This window comes from Patagioenas fasciata, chromosome 12 (assembly GCF_037038585.1).
Source record: "Patagioenas fasciata isolate bPatFas1 chromosome 12, bPatFas1.hap1, whole genome shotgun sequence".
NCBI classification, from domain to species: Eukaryota; Metazoa; Chordata; class Aves; order Columbiformes; family Columbidae; genus Patagioenas; species Patagioenas fasciata.
In genome coordinates, this window is record NC_092531.1 from 3,401,630 (window position 1) to 3,420,586 (window position 18,957).

Sequence of the window (18,957 nt, forward strand, 5' to 3'; positions counted from 1 at the left end):
CATGAGGACAATGTGGCTTCTCCTGGGCCTCCGTGACAGAGACAATTGCCATGGCCAAGTGGACAGAGACCTGGGCTCTTTGAGTGCCTTCCAGCCTTGCCAGCGCCCTTTGCCATCTCCATCACAGGCTGTTCTACACGGTCCTACCCCTGCCCCTCTTTCCCTGCAGGCTGCAGACACCCATCTCGCTTCCCCACCTGCTTGCACCCCAGCATTTCTGCACCTTCACTGATGTGTCTGCACCCTCACTGGCTGCTCTTTGGAACACAAACCATGGGCTGATCCAGCTCCCTCTGGGTGACCTCTTGCACCACAGCACTGCCTTTCCAGTGACATTTCTTCCTCCTGATATCCAGTCTCTACTTCCCAGTCTGCACTTTGTGACTGTTTTTTTTTCCTCTGCCGCTTTTTCCCACTTCTTGAGAAACCTTTACCATCTCAGAAACTACCCATCAAGCAGGGATCCCAACCTGTTAGTCTTCTTGTGGTCTTGCACTTGACCAGAGAGAAGGAACCTCACCATGATCTCCTAAATCCCATGACTGCTGCTGGTCTTCCAGCTTCTCTGATAGACATGACCATGTTCCTGCTGCTGTCCCGTCATGTTCTCAGGTGGGATGGACATGACAACCCAGCTCCAAGCCCTCTTCCTGGGTAGGACCTGTGGGTATGTTGACAGAGGTTCTTTCCCAGCCATGTCCCTGCTGCTGGCCTGTCCCCTCCAGACACAGAACTGACCCTACTGTCCCCTTCACAGCCGTACCCTTCCAACTCAGTTATGAGTTCCTGAGACACAAGTGACCTCATAATACCATACCCACCCATCACCCTCCTCATAACCCAGGCATAACACAGGACCTGACCGGATTAAACAAATATATTTCCTTCTAACTCTTTGAGTGGAGAAAATTCTCTTCAGTAACTACTGTTTTTATGTTGATACCATCTCCTCCTCTGCCTTTTTTTTTTCTTTTTTCATCTTCAAAAATTTGTCCAGGGGAAAGATTCATTGAATCATAGAGTAGGTCAGATTTGAAGAGATCCCTGAACATCTTCTTGTTTCACTCTCTTTCTCAAAGCATGGTGACCAAGTGAGGTTGTTCAAGGTCTCCACTCAGTTTTGTGTCATCTCCATCACATCATAGAAAGAAGAATAAAGATTTTCAGCAGTTTCGGCCCAAATGCTGGTCACTGAGGGATGACACAAGTAACTGCGCAGAGGACACTGCATCACAGATTATATTTGGGCTTGATATTTCAGTGAACTTCCCACCAAGCATCCAGTTCTTCAGCCCAGACAGTATCAATCCAGCTCTAAGGACACCAGGGGGGACCATGTCCAAGGCCTGGCACAATTTCATACACATAACATGTCTTTCTTTCCCCTGCCCATTTTGGTACACAAGTCCCTTTTCTTGTCCTTCAAGTGCCTGCAGATGGCTGCAGGAGGACTTGTCCCATCACCTTCCCAGGGACAGAGGCAGGCTGACCAGCCTGTGATTCTTCCAATTCTTTCCAGCCTTTCTTGAAGATGGGTTTGACAGATGCCAGGTCCTCCTCAGTTGCACTGTCATTTTGAAAGCGCAATCCAGAATCACAGGCCAGGGTGACGTAACAGACAGGAGCACTTGCAATGAGCCTGTGCAGGGCAATTGAGATGAATCTCACTGGGTCAGTGGAGTTTGTTCCCCGAGTCACACACAGAAATGTCAGGGTTCTGTCAGTATCCACAACTGAGTTGGCTTTGTGGACTCTCACGTGAGGTAGAATCATGGAATCATGGAATACTTCGATTGGAAGAGACCCTTGGGATCATTGAGTCCAACCATAACCCATCTCTCACACTAAACCATGACCCTAAGAACCTCGCTTAAATCTCTTTTACAGCCCTCTAGGGTGGGTGACTCCTGCACTGCCCTGGGCAGTCTGTTCTGCCACCAGACAACCCTGTCCGGGAAGATTTTTTTCCTAGTATCCAATCTAAACCTCCCCTGGTGCAAATTGCAGCCATTTCCTCTTGTCCCATCACTTGCTACTTGGGAGAAGAGACCAACACCCTCCATGCTCCAACCTCCTTTCAGGCAGTTGCAGAGAATGAGGAGGTCTCCCCTCAGCCTCCTGTTCTCCAGGCTGAACAGCCCCAGCTCCCTCAACTGCTCCTCATCACACTTGTGCTCCAGCCCCTCAGCAGCTTCGTCACCTCCTCTGCACTCTCTCTAGTGCCTCGATGTCCTTCTTATGATGAGGGGCCCAAGACTGAACACAGGATCCAAGCTGCAGCCTCACCAGCACTCAGAACACAATCACTGAGGCACAATCACTTCTCTAGTCCTGCTGGCCACCCTATTCCTTTTACAAGCCAGGATGCTGGTGGCCTTTTTGGCCACCTGGGAACCTTCTGGCTTATGTTCAGCAACTGTCAGTCAACACCCGCAGATCCCTTTCCTACAGGCACCTCCCAGCCGCTTCTCATCCGTACAATGGAAACATTGACTTCTGACCTACTCATTCAATGTCCTTGTGTTGAGAGATGAACAACCTCACTCAGCCGGGGAGAAGAGCCAGTGAAGGAAATGGTGGTTTTGAGGGGCTGGTCTGTGATGACTGTCCTGGGGCAACTTCCCCAGTTTGTCCCATGAACATGGGCACACACCAGACCCTGCTCTGCTGGTCCTTCAGGGCTCTCCCAGGAGCCTGGCTGGCAGAGGACACTGCTGTGTGCCAGCCCTGCACACTCACACACTTCAGCTGGTCACTGGTATTTTCTTCTCTGGGGCATTTGCCAGTTCACCCCTCCCACCTCTTCCTGAATCGTGCCCCCCCGCCCTATTGCCAGTTGAGCCCAGCAGAGCAGCCACACTGGAACTGGTCCCACAGCAGTGGGGACCAGTGAGAATGAAGGACACCAAGAATGTTCATCCAGTCGGCATGCTGAGCCGATCTCCAGCCCAGGCAGCTGGAAGACCCAGGTCCAGACTTGCTACCCAGGACAGCATGAGACATTTGGCCTCGGAGATCTTCAGGAAGGTCCTGTTGCCACAGCGCCAGGGCCACCTGCCCCAAGCTGCCACCTGCAGCAAAGGGTTTCTCTTTCCACATCTTTTCTGCACACATTCTGTGCCACACGCTTCTCCTGGAACATCCCATCTCCCCACAGAGCCCTTTGCCAAGAGAGCTGAGCTATGCTGACCTGTCTGGTTGTTCCTGCACCCTCTTTCCATGCTCCACATAGCCCCAACCTGACAGTGCTGCACTGCAGAGCAAGTGGGCTGTGGTGGCCAGGGCCATGGGGTGACTCCGCAGATTCATGTTGGTCAGGATGGGAGGAAGACCCAGCTCAGGGTGGCTCCTGCTCACTCCCCCTCAGCACACAGACATGGCTTCTGCAGCTCCAGAGATCTCAGAGAGAGGATTCTGGGCAAATAAGTCAGTGTGGGGTCCTTTATTTCATTTTATACACATAGAGAGTACGGGTCCTTATTTACACAAAGACGACAGGACACACCAGAAGGGTAGACATGGACACAACCATAAGAAGACAAATAATTTTTCTTGTGGATAGCATTAATACAACCAAGAAAAGCAAACACAAAGGACAAAAAAACAAACAGAAAACAAATACAAAACAAAAACAAAACAAAAACAAAACTAAACTAAACAAAAAAACAAAACAAAACCAAACAAAAACAACAACATACAGAACTCAGGCTGAACAAGTAATACGTTATTGCAAGTGACATGCAGAAGAAGGAGGTCAGTTTGTTACTGCTTTTGAAAAGCAAACAATCAACAGTTTCCTTATAGACTCCTTGAGTTCCTTGTTCCTCATGCTGTAGATGAGGGGGTTCACTGCTGGAGACACCAGTGAGTACAAAACAGAAACTACCAGATCCAGGGATGGGGAAGAGATGGAGGGGGGCTTCAGGTAGGCAAACATGGCAGTGCTCACAAACAGGGAGACCACGGCCAGGTGAGGGAGGCAGGTGGAAAAGGCTTTGTGCCGTCCCTGCTCAGAGGGGATCCTCATCACGGCCCTGAAGATCTGCACATAGGACACCACAATGAACACAAAACACCCAAATACTACTGATATACTAAGCACAAGAAGCCTGACTTCCTTGAGGTAGGAGCGTGAGCAGGAGAGCTTGAGGATCTGGGGGATTTCACAGAAGAACTGGCCCAGGGCATTGCCCTTGCACAGTGGCAGTGAAAATGTATTGGCCGTGTGCAGCAGAGCATGGAGAAACCCAGTGGTCCAGGCAGCTGCTGCTATGTGGACACAAGCTCTGCTGCCCAGGAGGGTCCCGTAGTGCAGGGGTTTGCAGATGGCAACGTAGCGGTCGTAGGACATGATGGTGAGAAGAAAATACTCTGCACCAAACAGGAAACAAAAAGAGAAGATCTGTGCAGCACACCCTGCATAGGAAATGACCCTGGTATCCCACAGAGAGTTGGCCATGGATTTGGGGATAGTGATGGAGATGGCACCCAGGTCGAGAAGGGCGAGGTTGAGGAGGAAGAAGTACATGGGGGTGTGGAGGTGCTGGTCCCAGGCTATGGTGGTGATGATGAGGCCGTTGCCCAGGAGGGCAGCCAGGTAGATGCCCAGGAAGAGCCAGAAGTGCAAGAGCTGCAGCTCCCGTGTGTCTGTGAATGGCAGGAGGAGGAACTGGGTGATGGAGCTGCTGTTGGACATTTGCTGCCTGTGGGCATGAGGACCTGTGCAAGGAGGAAAAGACAGTGACGGTTTTGATGAGACTTCTCTGGGAAAAACCAAAGGCATTTCTCACAGACCCTCCCACAAAGAGACCCATTTTTTTCTTTTTCCAGGAGAACGTCCTGGCTGGAACCCTCGTCGGTGCTTGATGAGTGTGCAATGAAGACCAGGGTCTCTGCCCAGGGGCTCTTGAGCAGTCAGCCTGACCCTGTGTGATTGGATGGGGCAGGGGCCAGTCCTGGGGTTCAGCTTTGTCAGCTGGAACCGCTCCTGGTGCAGAAGGGACTGTCAGCATCTGTACCCCCAGGCCTGAGAAACTGAGTTGGTGAGGTCTGGTGTTTCTACAGCTCCTTCTGCCCTCCCACCTTGGGGAGTGTTCTTGGGTGTCAGAAACCCTCCACATTTCTGCTGCACTCAGGGAGAACAGAGCGAGTCCTGCGAGACCAGAGGATGCCTGTGGGTCAGTGCAGAGTGATGGCAGCTGCTCTGCCCCTCTGTCTTGCTCCAGCTGCCCTGGGCTGGCACCTTTCTGAGATGGAGCCTGATCACACTTCCATGTTACCCTGAAAAGCCAACAGGCACTGCTTAGAGCAGAGGGATCCATCTCACACCATGCCATGTCTCACCCTTTCCTAAGGTCTCAGCACCCCACATTTAGCCCAGGACACACACGATTTTGTTTCACAAAACAAACAGCATTTTGTCTGTTGCTTCATTTCTGTGCTTCTACATTGGGATTCAGATAACACACAGATGCTGTTGGACAGGTTGGCATCCTGGATGGATGCTCACAGCTTGGAAAGAAACCGTAACGAGACAATCAAGAGTCCTAATGATGGCATTTGATTCAGGGAGACTCAGCTCATTCCCCAGCCCCACAGACTGCATTGCCCATACCCCACGGGGCAGAGCAAAGCTGGGACACGTGTTCCCATGGACACACCTGCAGGAAAGGACCCACAAGATAGGCTGTGACTCTGCAGCTGAAACTGCCATCCCCAGAGAGCCTGACAGCAAGAACAAGATCCCAACAGCAGTGACCCAGAGCAGGGGAGCAAGAAGGACAATGCGGTGAGGGTGGGTGTGAGAGAGGCCAGGGCAGAGGCAGCCGGGCACTCAGACAGCGTCACCCTTCCCCAGCTGTGCAGCCACCTCCCAGACACCAACATTGCCGGGCAGCTGCTCTCAGCCCCTGTGCTCTGCAGAGGAACTGGAGCTCTGGCTGCATTGGAGCTGCTTCATGCCTTGGAGCCCCCGGCCCCGAGGGCAGAGGCTTTGCTGGGTGGGACAGGAGGCCAGGGGGCTGCTCATAGAAGGGATAGGCACTGCAGAGGATCACAGGGACTTTTCTCTGTTCTCCCTCCCATAACAATTCCGGGTTTAGTTTCCTCTCATCTCTGATCATTTCCCTGCTGCCTGGAGATTCTCCCCCTGGGAGGTGTTTCCCTGTCCATGTCTCTTCCCTGTCAGTGCTCACAGACCCCATCCCACCCTCTGTGCCCTCCCCCTGGCCCTACAGATCCTGCCTGTTCACAGGGCACTGCCTGGGGGCATCTTCCTGTTTGCAGGCTGGAAAACAGGACAGGTCAGACTAGGCTGAGGGGTCCAGTCAAGGTGATGCAGGTGCTGTGCACAGGCAGAGGGGTGGTGAAGGGATGTTATGACCCTTCTGGCAGATGTACTGATCACTCAGAGTTGCAGTTCAGGAGTCTCAGTGACTTGTTTAAGCATGAGAGCTCATTTTCATTTTATCCTTTCCTGCGTCCCCCACCCCTTGGGAGAGGAAACTGAAAAGACAGGCTCAGGAAAGCTCCTTATCTGTCTGGTAATTCTTGCATTGATCTTGTCCTTGAGGCATCCCCCTGGAAAAATACGGAGGGTAATCTGGAGCTGTGAGCAGCACTGACCCACACAGCAGCACCCTCTCCACAGCAGAAGCACCTTTTCTCCCCTGGTAGGATTTGCTCCTTCCACTGACATCTTCTCCCCTCCTTGTTGTTGAGATCTCCCCGGGCAGGCTGAGCACTGACCCTGGCACATGGCAGAGTCCCTGCCTCGGGACAGCCCTAGGGGCAGGGACCCTGCTCTGCAGGACAGTCCTGGGAACCCCTGGGTGCTCCCCCTTGCAGTCACCCTCACCAGAATTTGCCGTCATGCCCTTTCCCATTGATGGTGCAGTAGGGAAGCCCTGGTCTGGACCATGTTCTTCTCCTCTATGTGAGAAATACTTTATGAGAGACCTGGCAGATCCTGTAATGCTGTGGGATGTACCACCTTTAGGAGATACCACCAGGAAATGCAGCTGCATTTTCATGCAGCCAAAGACTTACCGTGTTAGGACTGTGAAGATTTGTCTCTCAGTGAGCCCTCAGCAACCTACAACCCTACATTGCCTTTCCCCTCTCTCTGCCTGGCTCCTGTGCACTCGGTGCTGCAGGCAGAGCCCTCAGCCCTGCTGCGCTGTGCAGAGGAGCTGCTCCTGGGCAGAGCTGTCTCTCTGCAGCGCTGCCGCTTGCCAGGAGCTCCCTTGGTCCCAGCTTAGCAACAGAGGAGCAGCCCATGATGTCCCTTTCTCTGTCCTCTCTGGGCTCCCTCCCGGTGCCCCTGGAGCTCTGGGGGAACCTGCTGTGAAACAGGCTCAAGTCAGCACTGATTTCCTTGTCTCAGCTGGGGAGAGACACTTTTTTTCCCGCAGAGTCATTTCTCTGATTTGAAAAATTTTATGGTCCAGGAATCAGCTTTTCACTGTCCCATCTTTGGACATGACGACCATACAGGGGCAAAAAATGATCTAATTTGCCTTTTCTGAGGGAGGGGATTCTACCCCCATTCCATGTCTGTAGTCCTCAGCTACCCCCACGCACAACACAAACCCACAGGAGATGGATTCCTCTGGCCTCAGTTCAGGTGCACACGCAATAGACACTGACATGTGAGCTCCTTGTTTCAGCTCCCGTGCTAATGAATGGAGGCAGAGGCCAAGACTGATGTGCTGAGATGCAAAGACGAGGTGACATGTGAAGTGCCAGAGGTGATGCACAGTACATGGAGCTGGCTGCAAGCTGAGTGGAGCAATGTGGAGAGGAGAGGCTGCATCTGGGGGCAACTTCTTGTAGAGTGGTGGGGAATCTCTTTGGTCAATAGAACTGACATCAGATACCCACTCTCAGGATGAGAGAATCTTTATTTCTTATGTTTGGGGCAGCTTATGCAGGGATTTATTTGATGGAGTCTGGAACCACAGACAGAGCTAAGTTTCTCTCTGTCTTTTCCATCAGCTGGGTTGACTCCAGCTCCTTTGACTGTAATGGCAGCGGTGTCATGAACATCCCCACGTTGTCTGATGATACTCAGGGAAGTTGTTCCTTCTATTGCCAGTTACAGACCTGCAGTGTTACGTGAGGTGCCAAGGCTCTCGCACACCCCTCATGCATTGGGCAGGGACAGCAATGGTCCTGTACGGGGCAGCCATCCCCATTCACACTGATGTGTGACCAACACCCCGGACAGCACTGCACACAGAATCGGTGTCTTTGTGAAACAAACTGGTTGCCACCACGGGAGTGTGGCATGTCCGTCATTTCTCTATCCAGTAGATGTAAGGCGGTCTATGAATAGGAAGCACACTGCACTGGAGTCTCCACGTATGTGTCTACACATTTAAACTTCTGTTTTTTCTCTCCACCAGCCTTCACTCACCCCCTTGATGATACAGCTGAGGAACGGACCAACACTTTCCACAGTGGGCCTGTCAGCAGCACCTTGTCAGTCATGGAGATCACCTTCATGTCCATCAAGGCCCTCTGGGGCAGCAGAGACACCACTGCCAGGTCTGCACTTCCCAGCCCTGTTTCCCTCTGACTGTGGGGACAGCAGGGTTTGCCCACGCTCTTGACATTCAGTTTCAGCTTTATGTTTTTCTCTACCAGTCACTCTTTCTCTTCTATGAAGGAAACTTTTGCACACATTGGGACTTGGATTAGAAACACCAAATCATAGAATCATTTTGGATGGAAGAGACCCTCAAGATCTTCGAGTCCGACCATAACCCAACTCTAGCATTAAACCATGTCCATGAGAAGCTCATCTAAAAGTCTTTTAAACCCCTCCAGGGGTGGTGACTCCACCACTGCCCTGGGCAGCCTGTTCCACTGCCTCACAACCCTTCCCATGAAGAAATGTTTCCTAATGTCCGACCTCAACCTTCCCCGGCACAACTTAAGGCCATTTTATCTCATCATATCACTTGATACATGGGAGAAGAAACCAAGAACCTCTATGCTACAATTTGCTTTCAGAGAGCTGTGCGGAGTGAGAAGGTCTCCCCTCAGCCTTCTTTTGTCCAGGCTAAACTGCTTCAGCTCCCTCAGCCGCTCCTCATCAGACTTGCGCCCCAGACCCTTCACCAGCTCTGATCCCTTCTCTGAATTCACTCCAGCTCCTCATGGTCTTTCTTATAGTGAAGGGCCCAAACCTGAACCCAGGATTCAAGGTTCGGCCTCACCAGTGCCCTGTACAGGGGGCGATCACTTCCCTGGTCCTGATGGTCACACTATTCCTGATACAAGCCAGGACGCTGGTGGCTTTTTTGGTCACCTGGGCACATACTGGCTCATGTTCAGCCACTGCCCATCGACACGCCCAGATCTTTTTCCACCAAGTAGCTTTCCAACCACTCTTCCATGATCCTGTAGCGTTCATGGGGTTGTTATGACGCAAGTGCAGAACCCAGCACCTGTCCTTGTTGAATCTTATAAAATTGGCCTCAGCCCACTGATCCAGCCAGTCCAGATCCCTCTGTAGAGCCTTCCTACCTGCCAGCAAATCAACACTCCCACCCAATTTGGTGTCATCTGCAAACTTATTGAGGGTGCACTTAATCTCCTCATCCAGATCATGGATAAAGAGATTAAATAGAAATGGCCTAATTCTGAGCCCTGGGGACACCACTCATCACCGGTCCCTAAATGGATTTGGTTCCGTCCACCACAGCTCCAGCCACTTCTTTACCCATTGTAGATACACCCATCCAGGCAATGAGCTGCAGCTTCTTCAGGAGATGCTGTGCGATAGGGTGTCGAAGGCCTTGCTGAAGTCTAAAGACACAGCATCCACAGCCTTTCTCTTATCTTCTTGATCACTTTGTCATAGAAGGGAATCAGGTTGGTCAAACAGGACCTGCCTTTCAAAAACCCATGTTGACTGGGCCTGATCATATGGTTCTCTTATATGAATCCTGTGATATCACTCAAGATCATCTACTCCATAACCTTGCCCAGCACCAAGGGCAGACTGACGGGTCTGTAGTTCACCAGGTCATCCTTCCAGCTCTTCTTGTAGATGGCTGTCATCATGGCCAACATCCAGTCAACCGGGACCTCCCCACTTAGCCAGGATTGCTGGTAGATAATGGAAAGTGGCTCGGTGATCACCTCCACCAGCTCCCTCAGCACCCTTGGGTGTATCCCATCTGGCCCCATAGACTCATGGGTGTCCAAGTGGTGTAGCAGGTCACCAACCATTTCTCTTTGGATGATTTGGGTTTCATTCTGCTCCCCATCCCTGTCTTCTGGCTCAGGGGGATGGGGACCTGGAGCACAACTGTTCTGACTGTTAAAGACAGAACAAAGACAAAGAAGGCATTTAGCACCTCAGGCTTTCCCTCATTTTCTGTCACTATGTTTCCTACTGTATTCACCAGGGGATGGAGATTCTCCTTGGCCCTCCTCTTGTTGCTGATATATTGATCAAAATTGTGGGAGATTTGAGTGATTTCCTTGAAGTTAATGGACATTGTATGGAACTGTAGTGAATAGGCATCTGAGGCCTTTGTATCCAGCAAGAGAGCAAGAGTTGAGCAGCCTCCATGCCTTAAGTGACTTTGTGCAGCCTTGAGCAAGTGAAGAAGAGTCAGCAAGTCAGCAATTTAGTAGATACTTTTTGCTTAGCACCAGAGCTCATGCAGATTTGTAAAATCCAATTATTTGTTAGTTTGCGGCGCGTGAACAGTAGCTACTGACCAATTACAAGCAGCCTTTAGATACGTGGATGGCACGTGGACAGGTCAAAAAGATACTCAAAGAGAATTGTAACAATAAACGGCTTTGCTTGAACTCACATTGGATTGTGTGGAGTCCGTGACTGTCGCCCTCCCATGTAATTAGTCCTGACACTGTACCCACAGCAGTGTGTACATATCGTCACCCCCTAGATGCGTTAGGGGGCCGTTAAAATCAACCTGACAGGTATGCAAGGCCCACTGACCATGTTTTATCTTTTCCCATGGCCTACATAATGCCCTTAAATGTACCCGAGTACAAGTAGCACAAAGATCTGCGCATGTTTTACAAGTCTAAAATAGCAAAGGGGTTTGATTGTGAGCCACGTTCCGTGCACGTGAAGTATAAGCCGATTGATGTCCACAATCTATATGCACGTTTAGATCTTGAGCATGCAGCTTGGCAGAGGCCATATTATTTACTTCCCTGTTGTTTTGTGACTTAAATGTATCAACTTTATTGTGCTCTTCTATTAACCCTTCACAAGGGGAATCCACCTTCACAGAAAAATAAAAGGGATGAAAGTTTTGCAATGCCCTAAAAATCCCCCAAAGGCATGCAATTGTGTTACTGTGGCTGGTACGGAAAACTGCCGGACTGTTTGGTATTTCTTTAAGCTGTCCATGCCAAACTATTCCTAAAAATAGTGCAGTAGCACTAGGGCCCTGTGTTTTCATTGGATTAGTTGCCCGGTCTTGGTCCTGTAAATGAAATTTCAGGATTTGCCAGCTACTTCAGTTTCTTATTGCGACACTGCCATGATCATCAATATAATGGCAAACAGAAATGGTACCTGACCAGAGTGCGACATTAGCTGCTATCATTTGGTGGCAAATGGAGGGACTGTGTTTGTCAGGCAACATGGGGGGACTGCAGAGATGCTGCTCGCTATTGTAGGAGGAAATTCATGCTGCCAAAGCTCCATTAGAATTGAAGCTGTTCAATACTGTGAAGGGCAATCAAAAGAGCTTTTTAAATGTATGAATAAAAGCAAACTAGAAATAAACTAGAAATAACTTTGGCTCATTACTCGATGAGCATGGTCACCTTATTAACAGGAACATAGGCAAAGCTGAGATGTTTAGTGCTTTCTTCACCTTGGTCTTCAACACTGATGATGGTCTTGTGGGCCCACACAACCTTGGACTGGAAAACCACAGTTGTGAGAACGGTAAACTCCAAAACGATCCGGAATTGTACTGGATCTGCCACTCCAGCTGGAACCCTGCAAGTCGATGAAGTCTGATGGGATTCACCCGAGATTGCTTAAAGAGCTGGGGATGTCATGACAGAACCCAATGGAATGGCAGAAAGATGTGCCAGGGCGTGGTCAGGCTGGACGTGAGGAAAAGGTTCTTCACCCAGAGGTGCTGGACACTGAACAGGCTCCCAGGGAGCTGTTACGGCCCCAACCTGACAGTGTTCAAGAAGAGACTGGACAACATCCTCAGACACACGGGGTGAACTGTGGGGTGTCCTTTGCAGGGACAGGAGTTGGACTGCATGATCCGTGTGGGTCCTTCCAAATCAAGACGTTCTCAGATTCTGTGTATCCCTGAGGCAATGCTTGGACAGTACATTGCTTTTGTTGCCAGGTAAAGGCAAACTGGTCTGGTATTGAGCTGACAGGTGGGGTGGGCACACTGCGGGTGATGGGGCCAGGCACAGTTGGCTTTTTTGCATAAGCATTAACTTTTGCCATCAGCAAAACTTTTCTGATGTTCTGACCCCATCTATTTCTGACTGTGGGATACCAGCTTGTACAAGATCATTCTACATCTGTGTCCTCGTAACCCATGCAGTAATTCCATTTTGTTTTGCTGCCTTTCCTTGATTTACCACCCAAACAGAGGGTCCCAAAACTACAGCCAAAATTTCCCCCAAGGAATTTACTAGAGCACCTCCCTTACCTGTAGCAGTTGTCACTGCTGCTGTAGTCAAGGGTTCGAGTGAAGCAGGCACTCCTCTCAAAAACTGCATTTTGACACTCGTTACTGCTACTCTGTCCAGACTGGATCCTAAAAGCAATGCATGAGCCATGCCCATCTGCCACATCACATTAATACCTTTTTGCATCGCACACCAGGTTCTGAGGAATGACACTGATTTGACAGGTTCAGCATACAGTGACAAAACTTCTGCACACAACCATTGATATGTTGTAATGTGACAGCTTCACAGTCAGGAGCTCTAAGATGGGTAAATAATTACCAAACCCATCTGCTGGCTGACTTGTGAGAAGGATCCAGTGCTGCTTCCCATGGCAACACATGCAGAGATGTTTCAGTTGCCTGGGGGGTAACCACTGCCCTATTATCAATCTCTGGCCATGTCTCTGGTGGAGCCACTTGATCCAGGAAAGTGGCCATAGGGGCCCAGTGTTCAGTACTGGGCCATCCCTGAACACAGGGAGTCACCAGCACGGTCACCCCAGCCCCCGACCTTTTTACAAACCATGGCATGGCTGTTTCTGGTGATGCTGAACATGCCAAATGTGTGAGCTGACACAGGCAGGTCACAGGAACAACCACAAACCGCAGATGAAATGCAAAGTGGAAATTATTTTCTTTACCTCACTAACTGGGGGATCCCCAAAAAAGCACCTAAGCACCTGGGCAGAGGGGACACAAGCAAGAGCACAAGTGCTGCAGAGCTCAGTTCTGGCTGGATCCCAGGAGCTGCTGGTTTCACCTGTACATCAGGGATTCATGCAGGCACAGTTTACCACACGGCTTTCATATTTACCTGCGATAGAGCAGGAATTTCAAGGATGTTTGAGAAGATGCCTTTAAGATTTCACAAGTCTATGTTCTCTAAAGACACAGGCTCCACTTGTGAAGCAAGCACACAAGGCTAAACAAAAATCAGTGTGATTTGTGTTTTTCTACACCCAGGTACAGTCACTTAAGTGTATTTACAAATCTCCTCCTTGCCAATCTCCCCTTATATTCTCACACCTACAATTAGTGTCATGCTCAGTATAAAGGTGGAGCTGGGTAGTTACTTCCATTAGTTCAGGTCTTCCAGCTACTTTGGTTAGTTTTGTGTGGAAGTTCTGTTGTGTTGGGAGTTTTGAGGGAGTTCAGCCTTTTGCTGTTCTGCCATTTTGCAATTGGCCCTTGGGTCTTTTTGCTCTGTCTTGCTGGGATTGGTTGTTTGGGACCAAGGTGCTCCCTTCTCCAGGACTGGCTGTTCCGTGTCACTGGAGTTACATGAGGGAATGCACTGAGTTATTTTCTTAGTTTAATTTAGTTTGATTTGTTTGTATTTAATTTAGTATTTTAATTTAATTTTATTATATACATAGTAGTATTAGCATGTTAGTAGTATATTCCAAAACACTATTTTTATTGTCTTATTAAAATGCTTTTTCTGAACCCATGGATTTCTCTCTTCTCTTCAGTTCTCTTCCGTATTGCACTTCATAGGTTGGGGGACTATATGAGCAGCTGCTGTGGTCTTAGTTTCTGGTTGAGGTAAAACATCGACAGGGAAGAACAGTAGTAGCTCAAGATCTCTTGAAAATCATTCAGAGGAACCCTGGATCAGCCATGGCTTTGTGTTTCGAGAAACAGCTGGTGAGGATGGAGGGACAGCAGCAGAGGTGGGGACACACTGGGGTGAGAACAAGGTGGGGAAGTGCATGGGGTGTCTGCAGACTGTGCGGAAACAGCCACAGGCCTGGGACAGTGCAGGATGGACTGTGGTGGACATGGCCAAGGGCGCTGGCAAGGCTGGATGTCCCTGCAAGAGCCATGGTCTTTGTTCCCTTGGCTGTGGCTGATGTCCCTGACAGTGAGGCCTAAGAGGAGACACATGGTTGTCATGGCCATGGCACCCATTGCCTCCTTGCACCCCCAGGGAGTGTCACACCATTGTCCTGCACTGGGCATCACACTCCCCACATCCCCACCAAGAGCCCTGAGCCACACGTGAGGGACAGGATCTCCCTTCCTAGGGGCAGGGGCTCAAGACTTGGCCATTGTCCTTCATCAAACAAACCAAGGGTTTTCTCAGCATCAGAACTGCTGCACTTCGCCTTTGCCTGATGCAATCACAGCCTCCAATTATCTGCTCTAACATGTCTCTGGGGAAGCTTTGTCAGTAACAGCCCTCAGTGGGGCCCATTAATGCTTCAAGGTACTTTGGAGTTTTCTCTGACTTGGACTTCTTGAGCAGATTCTTCAGTCTGTGCTTGGTATCTGAAGTTCATGGACTCAACACCAAATAGGCCATGGGGCTCATTAAAACACAGAAAGCCCTAACGAGCTGTTTTTCTTTCAGTAATTTCATTCCAATCTTCAAGACTTGTAGAACTAATTGGAGAGGTTTCAATGGGACACTTGCTGATGAAGATTTCAAAGATTTCATAAAGGAGGTTTTTTTCTTTCCAGGGTATTTTCTGTCATTTTTCAGTGTATAGAAGTGACAGCAGCGTTCTACAATGGACATTGATCGCAAGGGTCTCCTGAAGACATCTGGACAGGCAGGAGAACAGTCCCTTGAGGCTGGACACTGTATGGACAACCTCGCTCCTCACCCCCACCCCCAGTCTGCCGGTTCCCTCATTGGCCACCAGACACTGCATCACTTTTCCTCACATCAGACTTCTCCACTGAGCTCTGCAGGAGATGCTGCAGCTCCTGTGCACCAGCTCCACCTGCTCTCCTGTGCAAACACTGCACAGTTTAATAAACAGTAAAACACTTTCCTCAGCTGTGTGTGTAAGCTGGATCTGATGAGGTCCACCATCCACAAGGGACATGCACATAAGAACTGGTTTACACAGAGAGATAGGAGAGGATAGAAATAAACACAATGAACATGTTGTCTGCCATGTTAATTAGAGCTCTAAAGAATGGGGCAAGTTCGTAACTCCCTGAAGCTCGAAGCGGAAACCAGACAGTTGAGAGGAACTGAATGACCAAAGAGCAAGTGGAGGAGAAACCTGAGAGCACTGGGAAGGGCAAATGTCCAGACAGTGCTGGAAAGTTGTCCTTTGACAGGGACATTGAATCAGGAGAGGTGGGAACTCCAGAATGACGAGGGAGATGAAATAATAGAGTGTTGGTAATAGAAGTACAGGGGAAGACCAATATCTCTTCTGCTCTTAGTACACTTCCCATTAATTCAGATTTTGTTTTTTTTTTTCTGTGTTTGCTTTAATATGTAAAAAAATCCAAAACCAAAACCAAAAATCACACCAAAAAACCACACACAAAAAGCAAACACAAAAAACATAAAAAAAAAAAAAAACAACAGAAAAAAAACCCGAACCCACACAAACAAACATACCCCCCAAAAAACCATTGAAAACCAAAAAAGAACAACAAAGACGTGCACCTTTCAAGGCAGACATCAGTCATCAGTTGTCCCACCATAAACAGCCAGTGCTGTTTTAGGGGTCCCAATGTACCTGAGGTGCCTGCCTGGAATTGGAATCTGTCGCACGGGACCTGGGGAGACCAGAGCACCTTGTAATGCAGGTGGAGCCTGGGTAGGGGTTCCTGGGGCACCTGCATTGGCACCAGGTGTTTGTGTCCCTGGAGCTGAAGACATTTGTGTCCTAAATCCATGCCCAGTTCTGGAAAACTCTTTCAAAGAAATGTACCCCTCCTAGAAAGACTCTCAAATAAATAAATAAATAAATAAATAAATAAATAAATAAATAAATAAATAAATAAATGAGAAGTATGTTGACACCTTCCTTTGCTTTGGATCTTTGTCTTCAGTTCTTCTTATTTTAATTTTCATTGACATTAGCTGACATACAATGAGCTTACAAGCAAGAAGCCAAGATCATTTTGTGTCTTGCATAGCGCCCCATGCTCTCTGAACCTTCCTTGCCCTGGACTCCTCACACTTTGCCGAGAGCGAGTCACACTGAGGTGTTGGCTGGTTCCCTGGCTGAGATGTTGGTTTAGATGGTCACCTACAGCACAGGTGGATCCTGCCCCATCATCGTGTGGTCTGCTCCAGTTAGAAACAGAGCCCAACATCACCATGGGATCATAAGAGAACTGAGGTTGAAGGGACCTCAGGAGTCTGCAGTCCAACCTGTCACCAACTGGGTTACACCACGGTGTTCAAGCCTTGATCCAATCCAAGCTTTAGCAGGACTAGAGAAGTGATCATCCCTTTGTAGTGGGCACTGGTGAGGCTGCACCTTGAATCCTGGGGTCAGTTTTAGGCCCCTCATGGCAAGGAAGACATGGAGGTGCTGGAGAGAGTTCACAGGAGGGTGACAAGGCTGGTGAAGGGTCTGGAGCACCAGTCTTATGAGGAGCGGTGGAGGGAGCTGGGGCTGTTCAGCCTTGAGAAAAGGAGGCTGAGGGGAGACCTTGTCACTGTCCACAACTGCCTGAAAGGAGGTTTGATCATGGTGGGTGTTGGTCTCTTCTCCCAAGTAGCAAGTGATAGGACAAGAGGAAATGGCCTCAAGCTGCACACGGGGAGGTTTAGATTGGATATTAGGAAAAAATTATTTGGGGAAAGGGTTTAGAAGCAACAGAACAGACTGCCCAGTGAGTTTGTGGAGTCACCATCACTGAAGGTGATTAAAAGACATAGAGATGATGCATTTAGGGATATGTTTTAGTGCCAGATTTAGGTTAGGGTTGGACTTGATGATCTTAAGGGTCCCTTCCAACCACAATTATTCTCTGATTCTATGATAAGTCATTTTTGATATTTTCTTTCTCAGAGGACCATGCAACCTCCCTGAGAGCCAGGACTTTTCTGAGGTGTTGGAGAGATGTCTCACGGTCACACCAGCCAGTTCCACCAGCACCTGTCTGTCCCTTCCCAGACCAAACCTTTTCTCCATATCCCAACCTTCCAGGCGAATTTCTGGGACACAGCAAATGCTGCACAGGTCTTCTGGGCCTGTTCAGAAGAGAGCAGCAGGCCAACATGTTGATGGGCTCCCTGTGCACTTCAAAGCTTTCCTGACCATTTTTCTCAATGCCCCACTTGCATCCAAACTTTCTGGTCCTTAAGCTGTGGATGAGGGGATTGAGCAGGGATGTGGGGATGGTCCAAAAAAAAGGCTTTGTCAAACTGTCTGGGGAGGGCTGTTCTGGACATCCCACAGTCAAGGATGAGGTTGCTGGAGAAACCAGTGGCACTGGTGAGAGGTCTAGGTGGAGAAGGCCTTGTGCCTGTCTACACTGGAGGAGAGCAGTGATGCATTCATGGGATGCCCATGTGAGCAGGAAGGGAACAAATGGCTCCAGCGGACAAAAGGCCTTCGAGTCAGTTCTTTACCCATTACAGATACAACATCCAGGCCATGAGCTGCAGCTTCTCCAGGAGATGCTGTGGGATACGGTATCAAAGGCTTTACTGCAGTCTAAGGACACAACACCCACAGCCTGTGTGGCGGATTCACTCCCCACGACAGACTTTCCCTCATCTGCTCAGCCGGTCACCTTGTCATAGAAGGAGATCAGGCTGGTCAAGCAGGACCTGCCTTTCACAAAGCCATGCTGACTGGGTCCGATTGCTCGTCTGGTATGAGTGACCTCACAGTCCTTTCCCAGCCATGTTCCTGCTGTTGGCTTATCCCCTGCAGAGGCAGAAGTGACCTCACAGTCCCCTCCACAGCCATTGGCTTCCTACTGGACCATGAGTTCCTGAGACACAAGTGACCACATGGCATCGTACCAGCCATCACCCTCCTTGTGGTCCAGTGTGTGAGCAGATCAAACTGAGCTGCTTTCATCAAATGTATCCAATAGATTTCCTATCAAGTGTTTGAGTGCAGAAACGTTCCTCAGAGGACCTGCTGTATTCACTCTGGGGCATTATATATCTCTCTTGATAGAGCTCTCCAAGGAAAAGATTCATGGAATCCTACAATACTGCAGGTTGGAAGAGACTCCTGAACATCATCTCTGTCCCACTGACCTTTATGGCACCCCAAGGTTCATTTGTGCTCCCTTGGGTTCATCTCACCATGTGCACACATTGGACATGCACATGATGTGTATGGTTACATCTCATCTGAACAATGAAAACATGGACTTTTGACCTTGTATTTCATAGAATCATAGAATGTCTTGAGTTGGAAGGACCCACAGGTTCATGGAGTCCAACTCCTGTCCCTGCACAGGACACCCCACAGGTCACCCCGTGTATCTGAGGATGTTGTCCAGTCTCTTCTTGAACACTGTCAGGTTG

The 18,957-nt window shown here is 49.4% G+C and overlaps 1 protein-coding gene across 1 annotated transcript; it reads right to left on the minus strand.

The window, feature by feature from the left end:
- Positions 1-3,754: 3,754 nt before the first annotated feature.
- On the minus strand, positions 3,755-4,696 carry LOC139828993 (olfactory receptor 14J1-like). Its single transcript, XM_071814144.1, has one exon. The coding sequence runs from the start codon at positions 4,694-4,696 to the stop codon at positions 3,755-3,757; it is 942 nt and encodes a 313-aa protein (XP_071670245.1).
- Between the last annotated feature and the right edge of the window lie 14,261 nt (positions 4,697-18,957).

Excerpts from the sequence above, each read along its gene's own strand:
- LOC139828993 (XM_071814144.1), bottom strand. The coding sequence starts at position 4,696 with ATGTCCAACAGCAGCTCCATCACCCAGTTCCTCCTCCTGCCATTCACA.